Source organism: Mirounga angustirostris, unplaced genomic scaffold (genome assembly GCF_029215605.1).
Source record: "Mirounga angustirostris isolate CCGP_5_RB_7025 unplaced genomic scaffold, mMirAng1.0.hap1 SCAF_9, whole genome shotgun sequence".
Classification (NCBI taxonomy): domain Eukaryota; kingdom Metazoa; phylum Chordata; class Mammalia; order Carnivora; family Phocidae; genus Mirounga; species Mirounga angustirostris.
The window spans coordinates 55,958,315-55,982,348 of record NW_026991717.1 but is presented as its reverse complement, the minus strand read 5'-3'; the positions used below and the strand labels follow the sequence as shown (position 1 = coordinate 55,982,348).

The window sequence follows — 24,034 nt, the reverse complement described above, 5'->3', positions numbered from 1 at the left end:
GGAAAGGTCTCTACCAACAAAATGAATCTTGGAATTAAGGCAATTATCTGAATAATCCAAGCAGAAATGCCACTTTCACCTCAATTATTCAAATAATTCAGATAATGCAAAGGGTTTTGCTTGAATTCCTTAGATAACTGTTTCATTTTTCAACTTTACAATGCCAGGGTCATCACCCAATAACAGATTTAATTTTGATTTTTGTAAGCAATATTTGGACATTTTTTTCTCTGAAGACTAAAGACTCCTATAACTCCTAGACATTTCTTTTGTCTCAATTTTTGTCCACTTTCTAATTTCTTAAATCACCCTGCTTTTTCCTCAATCTCACCCCAGTGACTCCACTAAAAGGTGGATCAGGAGAGCCAATTTCCAAGGTCTCTGCTCTGCTTTCCTGCCTATAGGAATAGTTGCTCCCTATTCTTTAATAATCCCATGAACTGGGCTTCCTCTGTTCAAGGCAATGGGTATTGTATGGTAATATTTTTAATTATTCTAGGTTTAGTCCTAAAGAGTATTAATGAAAATGATTATAACAAATATTGTTATTCATTTAAATAATTACCTTTTTTAGAACTATTATTCTCAATTTTCAACTACAGCATTTGGAAGAGAAAATAGATTTCTTACAGTGATGAGTAAGATTCAATCCTCATGCTGTCCTGCATATTTGAAGATAATCCTATAAATCCTGGTGATAGAGATAACAACTAACATAATCCATATTCCTCTTCTTGATTGATAAAAGAAATTTATTTAAATTTATTTATAAAAGCCCCTATCCCCTAGCCTCACTTGCAGCTCTGCATGACCAGTGACTATGCTCTGACCAGGAAAATATAAGGGGAAATGTTGTGAAGACCAAATAGGAGGTTCCTTAGAAAGAACTGACTTAACTGGAAGAATGGCCCTTTTGTCCTCCCTTGCCTTCTTCTGTGGGCTGACTTGAAATGAAGAAATGATGTCTGTAGCAATAGCAACTGTGTTTGACCATGAAGTAACCTTGTGATTGGAAACTAAGTGCTGAGGATGATGGAACAGGAAAATAGACTAATAGATTAATCAGCCCATCATTAGATAGCCACAGTAACAACCCTCACATTCCCACCCAAAACTGATTTCGAGAGGAGGAAATAAATTTCTATCCTGATTAAATTGTTACTATTTAGAGTCTTTCTCTTATATACAGCTGAACTTAATCCTGATGATCAGTATTTTTATTGAAATGACTGAGTTGCTTCAATAGTTTCTTCTACACTGTAGTCACGCAACACTACTTTTAAAATGGTTTTTTCTGAAGACATCATTTACATTGGTTTTTGTTTGCTCCTTTGCTTTAAGGTCTAGAACACTACAAATTTCCTATCTGGTATTTATTCTCCCTTTTTTCCTTACTGACAGAACCACAGTTTTGTTTAGAGTAGCAATGTGCCCAGCTAAAATACTGGGAGTGGCCTTGGAACACAACTCTAAGAAGCTGTAAGGAGAAATACACTAGGGATTCCAGAGGGTCTTTCTTAACAAGTTCTTCACCTTCTTTCTTTCCTGTGAGGCTAGAGGGTGGAGTATCCCTTTGGAAACCATGAGAGAATAGGAATGAGGATAAAAGCTACAGCTAAGGATGACAGATCAGAAAAATAGGAGACTGAAACCCATATGACCTTACAGAGCCATTGTAAAACTCCCAGACTGCCTGTACCCAAACTTCTTATTTGGGGAGAAAAATAACTTCCTGATGGCTGCTTATGAGCCTAGTTTGTTGGAAGTAATGGTTTTTCAGTAGTATACAAATGTGGTACGTTTTTTCATAGTGTATTACAGAATGGTAAGCTAGAGTGATTTCATGTCATTACATTTCCATTCACAAACTAAACATGCTAAAAATATTAGCCAATACCCAACCAAACACGGTAGATATTTCATGTAAGATTTAATGCACAAAGACTTAGAGGTTTACACAATAATTAGGGCTGGGGGGAAAAAAGGTCTAGGAGCTATTGCTAGGGTTTGAAAAATCAGAAAGAGCAGGAATCATGGAGAATCTATCACCAATGATCTTTGTGCCTGTAGCAGCAAAGTAAGTCTCAGAGCTTCCTAACACCCCAAAACTGCTGGTATAACACCTCATCTGCCTCTTGCTGGTAACTATAAGTTTAGTGAGATTAGTGATTTTTTTTCTTTTCCTCCTCTTAAACTTTACACCAGTGCCTCTCATTGGTAGAATTTAGGTTGGAATACTGCTGGCCACAGAATCTGAGAAATATCTCATACAGGGAGAAGGGTAAGGATGGTGCTGGGTATCAACTGATAATATTTGACACAGTGTCTAAGCCATTTAGCATACATTCTGAGGTGCCCCAAAACAAAAGAAAGAATTACTATATCCATTTTTTTATTCATCTATTCATTCATTGTATCTGTTGAATTTAGGAATGTCTGTGCCTCTAAATAAGGTTAAATATGTAAATATGTAAAAATACTTATAACTTATAGCGATCTTTTGACTTCATCAGCAAATCTCAATTGTGAGTGCCTTGAGCTATCTTTCAGATTATTAAGGAAACTGCATGGTAGTACTGTCAAGGTCATTGTTCTGATAGTCCTAAAGTCATTGAGGAAATGTAGGTCTTTGTAAGTAATCAACCTAGATTTCCACATCTAGACTCCTAATATTTCTAGAAACCAGTGTCAAAAATATTTCTGAAAAATCAGACCTTATTCTTCCCAACTGTTTATTGCTTGAGCATCATCTAAGAATAGTCAAATAAGAACTACTATATAGAAAAAGATTATGTAAAAATTATTAAAATTAATCAGTCCTCAAAACACTAGGTTTATAGTTTTTCCTTTTTTTTTTTAGTATATGTGCTGCCAAAGCGAGCACAAGGTTTATAGTTTCTCCTTAAAATTTTCATACTTTCAAGTATTCTTTTATGCACTAGTCACTAACTTCAACTTATTTTACTGATTTTTTAGGTAGTATTGAAAGAGAAGGCCCATATGTAGGCCTTTCTAGTTATCTTCTATAGTTGCCTAAAGTGACTAAACACTCATGCAGTTTAGTTTTACTTAGAATATGAGAAGTGTGAGTTTTATTTGGCTAGCTTAGTTGTAGAAATCTGATATCAAGTATGCAAGTGTTTCTTCTTTAACAATGCACACATTTCGGGGGGGGGGGAACAAATCTTGTTCTACAAAATTATCCCCTGAAAATAACTAGCACTTAAAAAAGTGAAAAGACAAACTGGGATAAATCTTGGCAAAACACATATCTAATAAAGGACATATATCCAAAATATATAAAACTCAATGATAAGGAAGCAAACAACCCAATTAAAAAGTGAAAAAAGCTCTGAACAGACACCTCACCAAAGAAGATACAAAGATGGAAAATAAGCATTAGATGTTCCATGTCTTATATCATTAGAGAATTGAGAATTAAAACAATGAGATACCATGATACAGCCATTAAAATGGCTAGAATCTGAACGTTGACAATACCAAATGCTGATAAAAAACATGAAGCAACAGGAACTCTCATTCATTGTTGGTAGGAATGTAAAATGATATAGTCACTTTGAAGGGCAGTATGGCGGTTTCTTACAAAGCTAAACATAATCTTACTATTCAACCCAGCAATCGAACTCTTAGGTATTTACCAAAATGAGTTGAAAATTTATGTTCACACAAAAACCTGTACATGAATGTTTATAGCATTTTTATTCATAATTTTCAAAAATTGGAAGCAACCAAGATGTTCTTCAATAAGTGAATGGCTAAACTGTGGTATATTCATGCAGTGAAATGTTGTTAGGCAATTAAAAAAATGAGGGTGCCTGGGTGGCTCAGTTGGTTAAGCATCTGCCTTGAGCTCAGGTCATGATCCAGGGTCCGGGGACTGAGTCTGACATCAGGCTCCTTGCTCAGCAGGAAGTCTGCTTCTCCCTCTCCTTCTGCTTCTCTTCTGGCTTGTGCTCTTTCTTGCTCACTCTCTCTCTCTCTCTCAAATTAAATAAATAAATAAATAAATAAATAAATAAGAAATGAGCTATCAAGTCATGAAAAGTCACGGGGGAACCTTAAATGCATTTTGTTAAGTGAAAAAAGCTAGTCTGAAAAAGTAACAGAGTCTATATGACTCCATACATACAATTCTAGAAAAGACAAAGCTATAGAAACAGTAAAAAGATCAATGGTTTCTAGAGGTTCATGTTTTAGGTGGGTGGAAAGGGAGGGGAGGAAATAAGTAAGTGGAGCACCAGATATTTAAAGAAGTAAAACTATTATAATACTATAATGGTGGATGGATGACATTAAGCATTTGTCAAAACCCATAGAACTGAACAACACAAAGATGAACTCTAAACTATGGACTTTAGTTAATAATAATGTATCAATATTGGTTTACCAGTTGTAACAAATGCACCATACTAATGCAATATGTTAATAATAGATGAAACTGTGGGGCACGGGGAGAGGAAGTATATGGGACCTTTCTGTACTTTCTGATCCATTTTTCTGTAATACTAAAACTGCTCTAAAAAATAAAGCCCACTTGGGTGCCTGGGTGGCTCAGTCAGTTAAGCATCAGACTTGATTTGGGCCCAGGTCATGATCTCAGGGTCGTGAGATGGAGCCCCACAACCGGCTCTGTACTGGGTGTGGAGCCTGCTTAAGATTCTCTCTCTCCCTCTGCTCCCCCCACCAAAAAATAAAAAGTAAAGCCTACTCAATTAAAAAAAATAACTGAAAATATTTAGGAGAAAAAAATCATGTTGGGGGAAAAATATAAAACCCATTCATTTTCACAACCAGAACACCACAAAAAGATTTATAAAAAATGAAAATCTAGCGCAGTTAAAAATACAAGTTAAAAATACACATTGCAATATATCTAGAACCTCACAAGAAAATTTTTAGTTAGGAAAGAATGATAGAAAAAGTGTAAAGGAAGGTTGAATTATGAAAATAGGGACAAATGCACAAAGATCAGGAAGAACAAATAAGTATGCCTTTTCAAGACAGAGCACGTGGCCAAACCGAGCTGAGAGTAAGAAGGAATGAATGGGCATGTGTATAGGACTGTTTCCTCCACACTTTTCTGCATTCTGCTGTGTTAGTGTGGACTTGCGGTTAAGCTGCTTTCACTTGGTAGTCAAACCCTAATGTATGAGGAAAACTTTATATAAACCAATTGATTTCCACGTTCTATTGACATACTTATTTGCCAATTATATATTAACTGATTCATATTACAGAAACATACACTGGAGCAAAATACACTCCTTTTGTTTCTTTGTTTCTTTAACCCAATAAAATAAACCAATTACATATATTATACCATGTTTATTGCTCACACATTTGTGGAGATTGTGCCCAACGTATCCTATCATACTCAGCAGATTCAACTGTAAATATAGTAGAGGGCTTGAGGTACACTTTAAATGAAACAATTTAAGGCTTATGGGCTGTAAATTAAAGCCAATTAAATGAAACTTCATTCAAATAGATCACTCTGAACTGAAGCATTTAGCACATTTTTTCTTTACAGAAAAGTTTACCAGCAAAACAAAACATCTCATTTTCAATGGTACTCATCAAACAGACCAACATTAGATCATTATCTACACTGAAGTGTCATTATGCTCAATTCACTTATGAGTCCGCTTACTTTAGATAATTTCTTCACTGTTGACAAAAATCCCACATCATTTTCTAACCAAATCTAATCAATCTATTACTGTACACTCTAATCCTATGTCAGCATATTCAGCATTGGCTACTCTCTAGAGATCAGATGGTAAAATGACCTAGAGAAAGAACTCCAAGGAAAGAAAATAGAAAACTAATATGGTGCTTAAAAAAAATACAGGACTTTGGGGCACCTGGGTGGCTCAGTCATTAAGCGTCTGCCTTCAGCTCAGGTCATGATCCCAGGGTCCTGGGATCAAGTCCCGCATAGGGCTCCCTCCTCAGCAGAGAGCCTGCTTCTCCCTCTCACACTCCCCCCGCTTGTGTTCCTGCTCTCGCTGTGTCTCTCTCTGTCAAATAAATAAATAAATCTTTAAAAAAAAAATACAGGACTTTAAGCCAGTCAATTTTTAGTTGCAAAACTGAGAACAAGACCATGGACCATTCATTTTTGCGGAAATTTTTAGATCGTTCCCTGGATTACTTTGGGATTATAGGAATGGACTTCCAAGGGCTCATGAATGCTCTGAGTTGTGAGCAGAATTTCCTGCATATTTTTTCAGGTAGAGGGCATATATTTCTTACTGTATTTTAATCAATCTTAACATTCCAAAAAAATTAAAACCACTCATGTGAGAAAAGGGCATGTGTAACTAAAAATGACACTCAGAATAAAAATGCATTTTTTAAAGATAAACAGGTGATGTTTGGATATAGCTAATTATCTCATACCATCTAAAGCCAAATAAGCATTGGATTAATTTTTTGATGTTTATAACAAAAATTATTTATATTTGTCTTTAATACATTTTTTAGAGTTCAATATTTTAGTAAATAGCAACATTTCAAATAAAAAGACCCAGCTACATTTAAGACATTTTAGTTTAGAAAGAATAATCAAACTTCAGCCAGACAAGATGTAGATTTCCATGAAAAGCTAAAGGTAACATGTTGGCCTAATAAGTTCAAGAGATGATCCCACCATAGAAAGCTTGAGAGCAAGAAGTCAGCCAGAGCCAGGGTGGCAAGAATTCACAGCAAGCAAAATTTTCCTCTGAAAAGAATCCTGAGCCAGCTTGTTAGAAATTCTTGCTTTTAGTTCCTTTATGACACTCTTATTCTGAAGTATGCTCATAAGAGTGGGGCTGTCTTGTTCTTCAAATTTCTGTAGTTGCCACATCTTCCAGCAAGTTAGATAATCAACACTTCTGCTCTCTGACAGAAGAAAAGTCCTACTCATATAAAGGACACTATTTAGGATATAGAAAGAGAAACAGAGAAACAAAATGTTTTGAAATAAAGCTGATCTGTAGTCATATAAGTTAAAAATTTCTTCTGCTAGCTTAACATTTATGTAGTCATAATAAATTATACTCTTCATAGCTAACTATATGATTGTTTTCTCTATATTTTAGTATCTTGTTAAAAACAAACTTATAGAACAACTAACCTATACCCACACAGTAGTCAACATTTTTGGCCAAAAAGTAGAAAAATAAATGTATTTATTTACTTTCTTTTAATTTCTTTACTTCTTTTCTGATTTTGTAAGGACATTTATATAGGACACACATTAAAACAGATAATGAGAGCACCTGGGTGGTTCAGTTGGCTAAGCGACTGCCTTCGGCTCAGGTCATGATCCTGGAGTCCCAGGATAGAGTCCCGCATCGGGCTCCCTGCTCGGCAGGGAGTCTGCTTCTCCCTCTGACCCTCCCCCTTCTCATGTTCTCTCTCTCATTCTCTCTGTCTCAAATAAATAAATAAATAAATCTTTAAAAAAAAACAGATAATGAAAAGAAAATAATATACCAATATACCAATACCTGAGAAAACAAAATTGTGTAGTCAAGGCAATAGAGAAAAAACACAAATATAAAGGCCTTAATATTTTACACAGTTACTAATTTTTAGCTGTTAATTTAACTTGGACATCCCTGGTAACTAAGAGAAAAGGCAAATGGGATCAATTACATAATGCACATTGTATAAGAGAACACACCACTTAGCTTTGGATGGTTTAAGTGAGGAGGAGGAGTATGAGAGTTCAATTCATGAAATTGGCAATGAAAGAAATGTTTTTAAAGAGATCTCATATAAGGAATAATGAGTGATGTGTTGGGCAAGTTCAAGTCTTTAGTAGCAACCCTATAGTACACATAGAGCAGGGCATGTAAACTGAGGATTGTTTTATACAGAATATTTGCATATAAGCTGAAAGTATAATGTAAAAGCATAGGAAAGGCAATTCTGTTTGGGGAAGGTCTAAACAATGCACCCACATATTTACCTTTCCAATAATTTGGATTGCTCTGAAAATAAATCATAGCTATCCAGAAGTATGGATTAACCACATGTGCTTTAGAAAAGCATTCATAGCTTTCAACAATTTTTTAAAATAAAAATTGAACAGCAGGCATTGACAAGGACCTGAAATGCAGGTATTCTGGGTTTTCTCTATTTTGTTATTCTTCATCACTTCTTTGGCAATGGAAAATAAAATATAAATTATTAATCTCTGTGCTTCTATACAACTTAGTAGACTTGCCATGTTGTTTTGCAATGTATCTCATCACGGTCAGAGACCAAAGATCGTTTATCTTTGTATCCCAGCAACTAGCAAAGGAAGTGGAACATAATGGATTTTTAATTCATTACGTTTTCCTGAATGAGCCACTTTGCAGACTTTCCAGAACATCAACACCTTTCATACAGCTTGAAAAAGGTCAAGATCATGCACTAACACCAAGGAACCTAATATATAGTCAAAACTTACCTTTGGCATCAATTCAAAAGCATTGACTAAAAACACTGTACCAACTGATATATGTATGGATTTAAAAGAAGAAGAAGAAGAAGAAAACCACCCAGAAGAACCTTCAAAATCTAATTATACATGTGTTATGTCAGTGACATGACAGATCAGCATTTACTCAAATGATCTATGAAACAATGGCCCTATCTCACTTTCTAAACTGGGTGAGAATTAGATCTGTAACATTCGGATTTGTAAAATCAGTTTAATGAGTATTTAGTATGAAGCCATACTTAAAGTCATAAATTGACAAGTCAAAATCTCCAATCATGACAACAAATCCTTGGCGTGGGGCCCATACATGAGCAGTAAAATCATGCAACTTAGTTTTTTTTTCCTTGAGTTTGGATTGCAAAGAGAATGGGGATTGCAGGTTATAGTATGAAATATAGAGTGATGTAAACTGTAGAATGTGTTCAGACAATGTCAAAATCAAAACCAAATGATCAAATTTATAAGCAGTTTGAGTTAAAACGATTTATTAATACTGTGCGAATAAAATAGTTAACTTCTGAACTTATTTGAATAAAACATTCTTGCAAAAGTCTAGAAACATACATAGAATAATAGATGGAAGAAAACGACCTCCTTTCCCATACTCTATGAGTGACTGCATTGCCAGAATACAGTATTTCTAGAACCTCGCTGCTTGAAGTGTGGTCCTGAACTAGCAACCTCTGGCATCACCTGAGACATTGTTAGAAATGCAGAATCTGAGACTCAAACTCACTCTTACTCAGTGAAAACCTGCATTTTTTCAAGATCCTGAGGGGATTCATATGCATATTAAGTTTCAGGAGGCATTGCTCTAGCACATACTACCAAAATAGGGTGGAGCCCTTAGCAAGCTTAAAAAGAGTCAATAAAGCCATGGCTAGGAACATGTTACTGGAAGAAGAACTTCCTCCACTTTCTTCATTGGTGGGCAGTTCACCTATGTTATAGGGTGTTTAATAGTTTTGTTTTGTTTAAGATTTATTTATTTATTTGAGGGGGAAGGGAAAGGGAGAGACTCTTAAGCAGGCTACAGGGTAAGGGCTGAACCCACTGTGGGGCTCAATCTCACCACCCTGATATCATGAGCTGAGCAGAAATCAAGAGTTGGGCGCTTAAACGACTGAGCCACCCAGGTGCCCCCAGGGTGTTTAATAGTTTTTAATTAAAAAGAATAAATATTTTTGAGTATAGTCTTATATGAACTCCCATTTATACATCGCCTATTTCTTATAAGACCATGAAATTTCCTAAATTAGTAAATACTCTAAATGACCATACACATTGTCTTCACTTTATTATTGAATTCTAACACATCTTTACAATCATGTGCTTTCAGCATTTTTTATATTAACAATGACCCAATTCGGCATCTACATTTTCCCCAATCGCCGACAATTTAATAATTTACAGGATCAATAATTAAGTTTTTAGAGAATCTACAGGTGTTTGCAGTTTGAAGGTTCTGGATATAGTACTCAAACACGAATAGAATTGGACTCTTGTAATTGAGTGGACAACAAGACCCCTAAGTAAGGATGAGGGGAAGAGGTTTTGTTGTTGTTGTTGTTGTTTTGTTTTGTTTTGCTTTGCTTTCAGTGCCGTTTAAGTTTAGAGTCTATGTACTGAATACTGTTTAGAAAACGTGCCTTGCAACTACATCTGGGCTTTTATGGAGCATTCCTGTCTTGGTGTATTCTAGCTCATATGTACGTTTTACTACGCAATTTTCAGCACTATGGTCAGCGCCTGGACGCCAATCCCTAAAAAGCGGGGTGGGGGGAGCGGAGGTGAGGGCAGGATGGGGTTGAGTTTCCGTAGAAAAGGTGAAGAATAGGAGAAAATAACTCCAAATGACGCATGCGGTCCCCAATTAAACCAATACACTTTCACTCTTGTCTTTCTCTTATTGGATTGAGAGGGAAGACCTATTCAGCGTCTACTCCCCGGCTGAGACTGCGGTCAAGGAGCACAACAAAATGCCCGGGGCACAGTTACTGATGCAGAGTAGAGGAAAACAAGGATTTTAATAATAAATTAATTAAACCCCCACTGCCTTAGGAAGAAAACTGGGTGATGAACTCCGATTGCTAACCTGCCGTGTGATATGAGTGAAAATGAGCACCTATTTTTTTTTCTTTTCAGCAAAACTGAGGAATAGATAGAGCCTGTTGCTGCCGTGACCCATTCCCTTCTTCCCCCTCTCATTTCCCAACTCTTCTCTGTTCACAAACAGACGCCTTCACATACACGCGCACGCGCAAATATTTACACTCTGCCACATCGAATAAATCCAGGCACATTTTCCTGCAAATACTCTAGCGCGCGCACACGTACTTCGCGGGCGCCCACGTCCTCTGTCTCTCACTGACAGATACAGACATTTACCCACGTAGGCCAGGAGAGCGCTAACCACGGTCCTGTGACTCCACGCAGGTTCCTGGGACACGCCTTTTACATTGTTACTGAACCGATCAGCGAACACGGACAAACCTGCCAACACTTAAGTCTACTCGCGGGATTTTATCTCCATGGCAACAAGCATGGAAGGTGAGACGTCGCTGCCTGCGAAGTAACTTTCTCCCCCTGCCCTCCGCATTAACTGACAGGGTTCCAGTGAAGGTCCGGATGAGAAGCCAGTCTTCATTCTCTTGTATTTCTGAAGCTAGGGAGCGGGAAAGGGAGGGGGGTGAGGGATGCAGCCTGCAGGTCTGGTCAGCTCAGATTCTAAAGGAGGAAAGAGCCCTGATGTTTCCGCTGCTGTTGCTGCTGCTGGTGCCATAAAAGAAAAAAAAAAAATGTGTTTTGTGTTTGCAGTTAGCTTTCTGATGCCTCTCCCGTAATGTTTTGTAGGAGGTTTCTATGCTTCCTTAGTTTAATGTGTCCAAACAGAACTGGAGACAAACAAGGCAGAACGATAATGACAGTCCAGGTTTCTCTAGTGAGATATTTTGAAATTTTTCAGACCAGATATCCAGTGCTTTGAAAAGATCCAGTGTCAGAGTCCTTGGGAGCCACGTGAAGATTCTCTTAAGGTTGAAATCTGAAAGGTTGGAGGCGAAGGGGGTGGGGATTCTGGCAGATCCTGGGGTTTTGGATCTCTGGGAAGGCCTGAAATTTATGCACTTCATCATGATGAAGACATCTGGGTTTGTAATTTAAGGTTTTCCTTTAATTCCAACACATCCCATTCCTAACGATTAACTAGCTCTGTGCAGAAGTGGCCTGAATAACGGGATTTTCCCTGTTTACTTTGAATGGGATTTAATAACCTTGATATTCTGTGGGGGATGTGTATATGTGTGTATGGGAGGATTCATTATTTTTTAAGCCTGGGTTTTCTTACATGTCTCATTTCATGAAATCACGAGTATTCGTATTATTAGCGTTAAAGATTACTATATCTGATATCCAGTATCAAAATACTTTTCACCAAGATTACCATATTCCACTATAATAGTGTTATTTCAGTATACTGTTTGAACTATCATTAATAGATAAATAAACCAGAGGAAAAAAACCTATTGATTAAAATAAAATACAGGAGGTTCTTTTTTTATGGGCATATTCTTTTCAATATTGGCTTCTGTAATTGCTCATTGTGACATGCAAACTATAGGTTTCTGAAAAGTGAAATTTTATATTTCTAATCAGTAAACTTATTCACAGAAGGAAAAAATCACATACAACATTCGTGTGTATGAAAGGATATATATATCAATATATAACAGTATAACAGGATATATGTAAAACAGTATAAAAATACTGTTATCTTCGCTTGAATACTCACAATGGTATGATTTGTATGACTGATCATAGAAAGACTTTGTTTATTGGTTATTAACTACAAAGCTATTGAGTGAGATTTTGGCCTTTTGGTCTACAGGTATACCATTGGCCCAATCCTATGACTCATCAGGACTTAAAAATCCCAGTTCCTGACAATTGCCATGAAGGAAATGGTGTACTTTCAACTCAATTGCGCATTTCTAAAGTACCTAAATGTTGACATTCTTATCCATTTTTTGTGGTGTAGCATATTTAAAATAACTTCTACCACACAATTTTACATCTACTCTTTTTTTTGAAAATTCATTTCTTTTTTCTCAACAGGGTTTATTTATCCTGGTTTTGTAACTTCATGGTCTAAATGTCTCTCATTTTTCTATTTCCCAGTAAACAAGATATTAAGATGATGTTTTCCTTCTGAGGTAGGCATTAAAATGTCTGTTTTACAGAACTTAATGATTTGTTTTGCTTTTCCATCTCTGTCACACATTAGAGAAAATGAAAATGTATCTTTTATCCACATTCGTTGAGTAATTCCAGATATCTTATTATGAAGAAGTCAATATTGTAATTGGAGAGTTCCCTTTATTTTTAACAGTATTTTGTTACTAGCAATACTTTTTTTTACCAAATTATGCTCTATATCAATAGAAAGGTGCAAAACTCATTGCACTAAACAATATATTCTCAAAAACTCTATTTTATTTTATTATGTTATGTTAATCGCCATACATTACATCATTAGTTTTTGATGTTATTCTCAAAAACTTTCGACTTGCTGTTGAAATGAGACAAGTTGTTCATTCACACAGCAAGTAAAAGGGGAAGTTTAGGCAATGTTTGAAAAATTTAGGCCTGAAAATACTGGTTTTTCAATTGCTACACCTATGGCTTAAATTACCAAGAGCATCTATTTGCTGGACATATTGTTAGGCAATTGCTTAACTTTTTATTTATTTGCTTGTGTAGACACAGCTTGCAGCAATGGCCAGACTTTTTTTCAACGTTTAAATACTACCCCTTTAGTTGTTTACCTTGACTTGTATTTTGTTTTCATCTTTACTATAAGGTAGAATTTTAAAATAAATATACAAGTCCAAGTTCTTCCTTTTGAGATATTAATAAAACCCCTGTTCTTTATCACCCCAATTTTTGGTTACAAATGGAAATTTCCTAGTTCTCTGAACCGCAACTGAATTTACTTGGCTCTACTTTTAAAAGTTGAATATAGAATCATGTCATTATTGGAAATAATTGGTCTTTAGATCTAAACTTTTGCACTTAAATTTTTGTGCAAGTAAAAACTCTTTTTTGTCAAATTTCTTTTATCATTTGGCTTCATTTATTCATTACCCATCACTCCAAAACCCTCTTCAGTTTAGTGTCCCTCATGGACATTCAACCGAAATTTTTAAAATGATGAAAAAATTCTGAATGCCAAACCCAAGGCCCTGTTTTTCAGCACTTAGTTTCCATCACCACTGCAGAATTTGACACTGTTTACCAACACCTTTAGAAACTCTAGCTTCCTTTGTTCCAAGTGAACTTCCTACCACAGATTCCCTTATGACTCTGATCATTCCTTATACAGCTCCACTAGCAGATCCTGCATTCTTCTTGTAAGAGAGGGATTCTCTGAGGCTCATTGTTAGGCTTCTTTCATCTTCAATCCTTTTTGGTGACTGCAATAGAACCTTAATGGGTTTACATCAAAATTGCTTTCTGGATCCATCCAGAACAAGTAGATCTGGCTCCTACAGTAACACTTGAAATATTTGAAAGCAGCTAGCGTCCTCCTTGCTCTTCCCTTTTCTGCAAAACTCAGCAATTCTTTCCTTGTCTTAAGTTTTGATCTACAAATGCTTCTATGTATTAAACTCTCTTCATCCGGAGGCATTCTTCCACACAAGCTTTATTTGTCAATAATATCCTTAAGATAGTCTCCCCACCAACAATTTTATGCTGGACAACATGATCTGGGTTAATTTGTTTAAAACTGCTTATTGTTAAAACTGCCAGGTATGGACACCAATAAGTTCACTAAGACCAGAACTAAACTCGTCATTTACTTTCTAAATTTACACTTTGCTCATATTTTCTTTATTTTGGTTAATGAAATCACTATCTTTACACTTGTCCAGGCTTAATAGAGTGGAGTCATCTTTGATACCTCTCTCTCTCCATGGCCCGCTACCTTCCATCATTTGCCAAAACAATCCCCAATATCTTTATAAATATCTTTCAAACCCATTTCCTCTCCCACACATCTACTTTGTTAGTCCAAGCCCAAATTGCTTCTTAGCTGGACCATTTCTTTCCCATGATGCTCCCTCCCTGAAATCTTTGTCTATTTTGTCCTCATCATCAAACAACTCAGCCTTTAGGCAAATAAATTGCAAAGTCTTAGCCTGACAGTCAAGAGATTTCACATTTTGTCTCAACCTACCTTTCCAATGCTTTGTTTCCCATACTCCCCTTTACTTGTGCCAAATTGTTCTGAACAAATTGCGCCTCTGAACAAATTCAGCACTTTTCCACCTTTGTATTTATTGTCATGTTGTTTCCTTCCTCACATATCTAAATCTTCTGTCTTTCAAGACTCAGCTCAAATACAATCTCTTACAAGAAAAACTTTCCTGATCCCTAAATGAGTGAAATCTCTATTCCCTCCAAATTTGTTAATCTTTGCATCTCTTTTGTCATCAAGATGTTAAAGATAATAATACTAACCCTGTATGGTTATTATGGGGGTTAAATAAAATAACAGATGTGAAGCTAATGTTTGGGATACAGTATATGTTAAATGCAAGTTTACTTCCTCATCCTTTCTATTGCCTTTGTAGAAACCCATGCTGTTTTCTTCCTATTTGTGCATAGACCTCTCCCTTACAGGTTGGAATCACTTAGAGTACAAATCATGTGAATCTTTCTGGGAATGCTATTATTAATCAATCTGATAAAAATGAACAAGAAACACTGAACTCTGAGCTGCTGAATTTTGATATTTATCTTCAAGGCCAATTTTTTTTTAAATCAAACAAAAGTTTTCTTATTCATTTCAACTAAATGTTAAACATTTTTGACATGTTTTCTGGATGCCTAAAAATCAGATTTTCAGAAACCAGAACTTTATTCATCAAAAATTATATTTTTCAATAAATTTACTTTGATTCAGTTCAAATATTTTTTGGGATACCTATGGTATGCTGGGAACTATAATCAGTAGTTGAGAACTAGTTATTTTTCCATTAAAAAGGAAAGTAATTCACAGATTGTCTGAGACTCTCAGAACAAGGCATATCTAGTGTATTAGATAATTTAATAAGGGATTTTTTTTATCTCAAATTCAGAAGATACTGTGTTTTCATTTTAATAGCAATAAATGAGTTGAGTGTTATATTGCTACAGCTAGAAAATGCCTTTTTTTTTTTTTTTTTTTGGTCTGTTTGGTCAGTTGATGGGTTTTAATAAGAATAACAGGGGCGCCTGGGTGGCTCAGTCATTAAGTGTCTGCCTTCAGCTCAGGTCATGATCCCAGGGTCCTGGGATCAAGCCCTATATCGGGATCCCTGCTCTGTGGGAAGCCTGCTTCTCTCTCTCCCACTCCCCCTGCCTGTGTTCCCTCTCTCACTCTGTCTCTCTCTCTGTGAAATAAATAAAATCTTAAAAAAATAATAATACGAATAACAGAGATTAGTGGATTAATCATTAAGAGCTAACGGACTTAACTCTTCTAATGATCAGCTATGACCTTGTGTCTTTGTCTGCATTATGATTTTTAAAAACACATAAATAAATTGAACTAATATCATAATTATACACAGTTTAGGTTGTTTCTACATAATGGCAAAACGAACTAGCTGAAAAATGTACAGATTCTTAAAACTGCCCAGATGTTTTAACTTTTATGCTACCAATTGTTGCAAGTTTGGTTCCTCAGAAACCAGACTCTGAGGCAGAGTTTAGTGTGAGAACGTTTATTAAGTAGTACCCTTGGGCTCAACACTTGCGGAAGAGTGGGGAAGTAGGCAGGAGTGGGCAAAAGTTGAGCTGTAATGTGGAAGCAGTGACTGTCTTGGTTTACTCCATGTACAACTCTAGATCTAGAATGGTCTTTCAGAGTTGTGCTCCTTTGAGTCAAGATGACCAGGCCTTTTACTCTTGCATCAATCAGTCATTAAAAATGGTCTGTCCTAGGAATAGAAGTGACCTTGCATGAGGCAGGCAGCTCCCCATGAAAGGGGCTACAGCTGAAGACTATCTGGTGGCAACACTCCCAGCAGCTGGGTAACAAGTCCTCCATTGAAGGGAGCCTAGACACCCCACACCACAGTGTTCACCAATAAACCAGGTTGATTGCCTCCTTGTACCCACATGTCCTCTGAAATATTCAAGTGATATAACCTAGCAAGGTCATGACTCTAGTGAAAAAATACTTCAAACTAGCTACTTGGCTGAATCAGTCAGTTACACAACAAAGGTTTGGTTCAACATTTCCAAAGTAGAAACATCCTGCTTTGCAGCTTCTCCACTTGTCAAGCAAATGAACCAGAGAATAAATGGATCTCAACCAAAGACCTTTAGCTGACAAAAGCAATAAAAGAAGAGATTTCTTCAGAAAAAAAGTTCTTGTTAAGTCCCAAGGTCATTAGATATTCAGTCCAGTCTCATGTCTTCCACAGGATAAATAGTACAAGAGATTAATCAGAAAAATCACTCTGAGTCACCTAAGTGATACTAAATTTAAAAAAAATTAGAGTATAATTACTATATACATATTAGGACAGAAAAAAATGATTTGATGGAAAGAAGTTTAACAGAGAAGTTGGAAACAATATTTTTCCTTTTATTAAACAAACAAGTCAAATAACAGCATACTACAGAATGTATTAAATATTCCTGACACTTAAGGTTTGAAGATAAAGCTGTTTTGTAATCCAAACTATTACAAAATAAGATATTGGTTAATATTAACTGGCTTATTCATTGGTGAATAACTTTGAAAGCTACAAGTTTGTTCTTATTAATTACTTCCTTTTACTCCTTACATCCAGTACCTCTTCTACATCAATTGTTTCCTGAAAATTGAATCCAAAAAAATCTGAAGGGTCAGCCATTTTAATAAGTAATTCTCAAGAATTGTTACAAAAAGCAATAATAAAAATGCAAACACAAAAAATTTATTATTCTCTGTTTTTGGATGACAAGCTATTTGGTAAAAGTCCCCTCAAGAAGGGTGACTATGAGTTAGTAACCATTTGATTTAATTAACTAATCTTAATTTTCATTAATTAATTTAATTAACATTAAGACATCAAATGGGAAAATCTATTTTGTTTCAATCCAACACATACTTTCAGAGCACTTCTGCTGTAGTTTTAGAATCTCAGTACGGAAGGAGCTTAGGACTGGGAATCTGCTTGGGAAGAGAACTGGGGAGCTCATCTTGAAGCTGAATGTTTATAGAAAATATGCTGTTTAACTTGGGTTTTATGTTTATTTAGGGTGCTAAAAGCTAATGGGGATGGTGGGGAGATGGTTAATGATCCGTAGCTACTGCTGCTTACTATTTCCAGGATGCTATGTTGGGTACAGGTCTTATTAAAATAATTTTAAAAACACAATTTATCTCTTTAAGAAATTAAAATTTAGCATATGGAGTGGTAGTGGGAAAGAAAACACAACTACATAAGTTTAAAAGCTAAGAGAATGAAAAAGAGAGAAGATATTACACCTATTTAAAAGGATTGGAATCTGTATCAGACAAAATGGCACTGGAGATAGACCTCAAAACATGGACCTTAGAGAGCTTGACCAGCTCACACCCTATGATTATTTATGGTGTTATCTACACATGCAAAAATGAAGTAAAAATTCAGGTCAAGGAAGCAGTGACTTAACCATCTCACAATGAATCAAAAGCTTCTAGGGTTAATTACTTGAATATTCACTTTCATACCTGATTTTATATTTAGTGTATATAGATAGTTTCAGGTATCCACAAAGGCAATTCTGTAATTACTACAAGAAAAGTAGCATCTCCAGTGCCAATTTGATCCTGATCCATTTCTGATGTTTTCACATGTCTTTTGTGAGTTAAGTCAAGAGGGTTTGAAAACTGCCAGATTTTAGAAAACAATTACCTGCTCAATACCATACATGAATAACACTAAACTGAGTCCAATTTTGTATCTAGGCCAAGAGGGGACTCCAGCAGGAATTCTGAAGAGCCATAATGATGTGACAGTGAATAATGAGTAGTATCTACTGTGGCAACTCTTCAGCTAAGATGAGTGTCAACGAAGTATCAGCGTTTTCATTGACTCTGGAGCAAAAAACTGGCTTTGCTTTTGTTGGGATTTTGTGTATCTTCTTGGGACTTCTTATTATCAGATGCTTCAAAATCCTGTTAGACCCATATAGTAGCATGCCCTCCTCTACATGGGAAGATGAAGTTGAAGAGTTTGATAAAGGGACATTTGAATATGCACTTGCGTGAGAATTCTACCTTTAGGATTTTTAGGGTTATGCCACTGGGACACATGGAATATACAACTGTAATTTCCTTGAACATACTGGAAGAGGCTCATTTCATTCAGTAAATTCAATAAACATGTGTAGTTGGACAAGTCATCTAATCTGTATGGACTTCAGTGAGGAGGTTAATCAGAGAACTTTTAATGCCCCTTTCAATTCTAGTGCCCTATGAACTCTGTGAACATATCTGGAAATCCAGAGATCTGAGATGAATGAAGATTTGAGATGTCATTAGAAGTTTTTCAGTTAGGAGTCTAAAGTCTTGTGATTTGAATTCTAATGTTGACTTAGTCAAGAACTAGCTTTATGACCTAGAAAGCTAGTTAAGGAGCACCTTTCCACACCTGCAAAACAAGAATAAAGAAACCTATCCTGCATATCTTACAGGGATGTTGAGAGGACAAAGTGATGTATAATGAATGTGAAAGCAATTTGAAAACCATAAAACACTGTTGAAACATACCTTGCAATCATTATTTATTACCCTCATTGGCAATAGAAACAGAGATCCTCAAACCTCAAGAACCAATGGCTTAGTGTAAGTTATTCCCTCTTCAATCTTCATTCTCTTCATTTGATATATGAAAGGATAGAATTATATTATTCTAAAATTCTTTCCAACTACAAAATTCTGACTCTTTATGATTACCAAATGGAGGAATATAGTAGGAGATAAATAAATACAAAAATATTTGTGTCACCAGAACACAAAACTGCCAAACATACCAAAAAAAAGAATGACTAATATTTACTAAGAGTTAGCCCTAAATTGAGTGCTTTCCACTTATTATGTGATTTGATACCCTTATGAATCCTGTGAGTTCAACACTACTATTTCCATTCTATTATCTTAATGTCACAGATGAGGAACTGAAGCTGAGAGAGATTAAATAACTTCCCAAGGTCATCAAGCTAGAGAGTGGTTGTGTTAGGAATTGAATGTGGGCAGTCTAATGTCAGAGACATTGTTTGTAAACATCATGCTGTACTCTGAGACACTATCCTCATTTCTATATAGCTTACAAATATGGTTACTGCTCAAGTCTACGGCACTCCAAAACAAGCTGTCTTATTCCTGATACTTTCCATGTCCTAGTAGACTTAGAACACATCTGTGTTGTTTGTTAATCTTCTGGACCAAACCCACACCTCAAGGAGCTCTGAACCCCAGTAGGTACAGGAGTGTCAGCCTGCGACACCTTATAGCCAGTTAGTAGTTTTGTCCAAGAACATCTCATTGAGCCAAGTCAGCTGGACACACTGAAAGTTACGTGTGCCCAGGACACTAGGTATCTCCTTTGTGACCCAGGCTTCTAAAGTACTTGTTAAGATATGGATCCAAGTGTGAGATGCACCATTTGTCCCCCAGGGAAGACACCCAACAAGACCCTCCATTTTGGTGACTGGAACATAACAAGGACAGATTTTTACTTCAAAAAGAAGATCCTAGAACCCAAAACACAAGAAAACTTTATGAAGTATGAGCATTGTTTCTGAAAGTTCAACACTCACCAGCTTTTCAGATATCATCAATTCCACCATAGTATTATTTTCAGTCCCACTAAACGGAAATTCTTTTAACCAAAAGTGTCTTCATCCATGGCATTTATTCATGATCTATTGTTCACCTTAGACTTTTGGGGGGCAGTAGGGGAAAGAATGGTCAGAGTCTATATTTTCAGAGCCAGAAACAATATAAAAAATATGAAGAACAGTTACAGTATGGATACATCATGGAAACTTCATGAAATGCTAATTCTTCTAGGAATGTCCAATATCATAGTCAGATCATCCTCTAGCCGCCCCTTCCTTAGAGCCCCATCAGGAAAGACAAGAGTTAAAATAGAGGAGCATACCTCCAGACAGTTTCCTCCTGTTACCTTACCCACATGTCTGAAAAGCCTAAATTGGGTTTACCTTTCAAGGATGGCTTTATGGATGGTGTAATTTCATCCATATCCTCCAAACCATGTCCCATCTGCTCCAGAACGTCTGAATCCCCTTAATAGAGAACGAAGACTTTCATTTCACAGTTAGAGATAAAAGGCTTAGAATGAAAATGTCTGGTTGATGTAAGACCAAGACTAAAACTAACTCACATGACACTGTAGTCAGGCAGGCAAGCAGCAAGGAAAAAGGAAATTGGCCACTATAGGACGCATGCACAGTCTTTGGCAGAGGAAAAAGGTTAAGGAATAAATAAGTGGGCTCCTGAAAGAGGGAGGGGGTTGAGGGAATGGTTGTAGTAAAAGGTGGGGTGGCAGAAGTAACTGACACCGAGTTCACAGCTTCCATCCAGGGCCAGTGAATAAGGCTTGTTTTGAGTCCCAGCCCTATCTTAGCTGTTCTAAATAATAGCAACAGCAAGATGAATCTGAAATGAATTTGAATCTGAAAAGCATAATTCCTATGCCTTGTATGTGGGGAATCAGAACCTTTTGTTGAACAGATAAATGCCTTGTACTTACGAGCAGAGTGAGTTAGTGGTACATAGTTGTAATTCTGTCTCTATTTCTGAAACAGCCTCATGACATTAGCCTGATGGGTTAGCATGACATTTGCCTAAAAGCATCTAAGGGGTTTTACTTAGGTTTCTGCAGACCATTTTCTACAATCCAGCATCTGTTCACCCACCTACCTTTCCTCCTACTTAATAGGCATAGTACCTCTCCCAATCTCCAATGATTCACCCTGGAATCTTAGATGTGACTAAGAGAAACTCATCAGTCAATTGTAAATATTTCCAAAATAGTAAAAGTGCTTAAGTACAAACCAGGACTGATCTAAATCCAACACACAAATTAACTCATTTAATCCCCTCGATAACTTTACAACAAGGTAGGTAACATTATTATCCACAATTGCATTTTACAGATGCGAAAGTCAAGGCACAGAAAGATTGACGAATTTGCCAGAGCTCACACAGGAAGTGGCACAGCTGGGATGTGAGTTGAGCATACACATTTCAGAGTCTTGCTCCTAGTCCCTGTGTCAAGCTACAACCGTGCTGCCCAGGCAGCTGGAAATCACTTGGATAGCTTCTTATAAAAGACCAGGAGGATTCATTCAATCGCCCCGATTGCAAACCAATGACAGAACGTAAACAGAGGAATTGTTTGTGCTGTCTTAATAATCACCCCCTCACAGATCTGAGCAAAACCTTTCCCTCAACAAAACGAAAAAACCGGGTTTGATATAAATATTTTACCAGGTAGAGACCAAAAGGCCACTGGGACACTTACCCACAGTTTCATTCTTGCTTAAAACAGTTTCCCCACTAGGTAGAAATATTTTCAATAAATCACTGATTCTACATTCAATCTGCTCACTTCCTATGCAGAGAAGAATTAAGCTAATATCTACTATAAGCAAGATAAAATGATCTCAAATACCATCTTCTGGTTAAAAAGTGTACAAATTCTCTCTGGAAGCCTAGATTTTGCTGTACTTGCTAAACAATAGGAGGTCACCAGGAATCATGTGAAGACAATGGGATTCAATTTATTTAGCACCAAACAACTGTAGCACTGCTTATATTTTGCTGGATGATTACTGTTGAGCAATCCACCTCCCCTTATGAATTAAAGAAACTTTATGTGACTTCCTGTCTAAATGGATTAATCGTTTACTACCCGTTACTAGCTGAGGTGGTACTTAAGTTTCCTCAGGGCTAATGACTGGGCAGTGCCCACAGTTTTATTCCACACCAATCGCTGCTCAATCATCTCTTTCAAGGAAGAGTCTAACCAATAAGAAGAAGCCTACGATTCTGGGCTGAAAGCTAATTGCCCCATATATGCCTGGGCGATGTTGAAACAGGTAACACTTCCTGAGAAGAAGATTCCTTCTTCTGGTGGTAAGTTAAACATTTCTGGGTAGGGTAAAAATCACACTTAATATTATGTCATAAAGTGGATTCTGAGGAGTGGCGTAAAGGCAAAGGATGTCGAGGACTATGATGAGAAGTGGTATATTCTATAAAAACTAAAGAGATGACTGCTTCACTTATAATTTCCCCCATAAAAGGTTATTTGCAAGTTGAAGTTAAGTTTTTTTTTTTTTTTTTTTTTTAGTTCAAAGAAATAGCCTAAGAACTTCAGGAGAGAGGCAAGTTTTTGTTTGTATTTGTTTTTCCAAAAAGCCAAAATTTAAGGTATCAATAAAGAAATATTATTCTAGTTAAAGAATGTTCTAAGATGGGCTCATGGATTGTAAAGTGATTATGTAGTCTATTTATCTCATGGTCAAATACAAGCTTCTCAATGAATTTGAGACTATTTCATTAAAGGGAATCAATAGGGCACGATTATTTTACCTAAATATAGCATACAACTTTATTAAGGACTGAGGTTTATTTCCTTACCCTGAATACTCATATTTTTTTAAAGAGTCCATGATAGCATTTGTAAAACATACAAATGTATGAGCAAATAAAAGGCTAGTAAAAGATCCAAGAATTTACAGAGCTATCTTCCTCACAGGATATATTGTTATAAACTAATAGCATGTATTTCTTAGAAGTTTTAAAAATATTTTAAAAATTTTATAATCATCATATAATAAAATCATCACATAATATGTATTCATATCAGTAATAAAATACTTTGCAGTTTCAACATTTAGTAACGTCAATGAACTGTGTTTCAGACAGAACTAAGAATATTCTCGTCAGTTCTTACTGTACTCAGTTGGTAGAGTTATATCTTTTCTAAAATCGTATTAAATCCAACTGCACTGAGTCTAAGCAAATACTACAAACACAGATAACGGTTTAATGACTGCACCGAAAATTCTGTTTGCTGAAGCAGTTCCCCAGTTATTTATTATGGGATTTAATTGCTCAGGTGACTAAAGTTCCTGGACGGATAGTTTTTAATGAAACGAATTTAAGATTGTATGTCTTGTGATATAAAACTGCTCCCTCATAGCCCCATTCCTACTTAAGTGTGTTTATATTTCTTGAAACAAGTTTACTTTTCTTTTTCAATGGCAGCTTTGAAGAACATTCTGAAGATTGTATAGCAGACAATGCATCAAGAATCTATTTATTGAGTCCTTCTAAAACAAAAGCGAGGAGCTCCCTAATGTAAACACCTAGGGTTTATTTTGAGGAGAAAAGACATAGATTTAAAAAAAAAAAAAAAAGCAACCATAAAGTAGACAGCTTGGTCCAAAAAAAAAAAAAAAAAAAAAAATCCACTTTGGAAG

At 36.1% G+C, this 24,034-nt stretch overlaps 1 protein-coding gene across 1 annotated transcript; it reads left to right on the top strand.

Moving 5' to 3' along the window:
- Positions 1–18,542: 18,542 nt before the first annotated feature.
- CTXN2 (cortexin 2) lies at positions 18,543–18,788 on the top strand. Its single transcript, XM_045901900.1, has one exon. The coding sequence runs from the start codon at positions 18,543–18,545 to the stop codon at positions 18,786–18,788; it is 246 nt and encodes an 81-aa protein (XP_045757856.1).
- The last annotated feature ends 5,246 nt before the right edge of the window (positions 18,789–24,034 follow it).

Coding starts and splice junctions, on each gene's coding strand:
- CTXN2 (XM_045901900.1), top strand. CDS start 18,543: ATGAGTAGTATCTACTGTGGCAACTCTTCAGCTAAGATGAGTGTCAAC.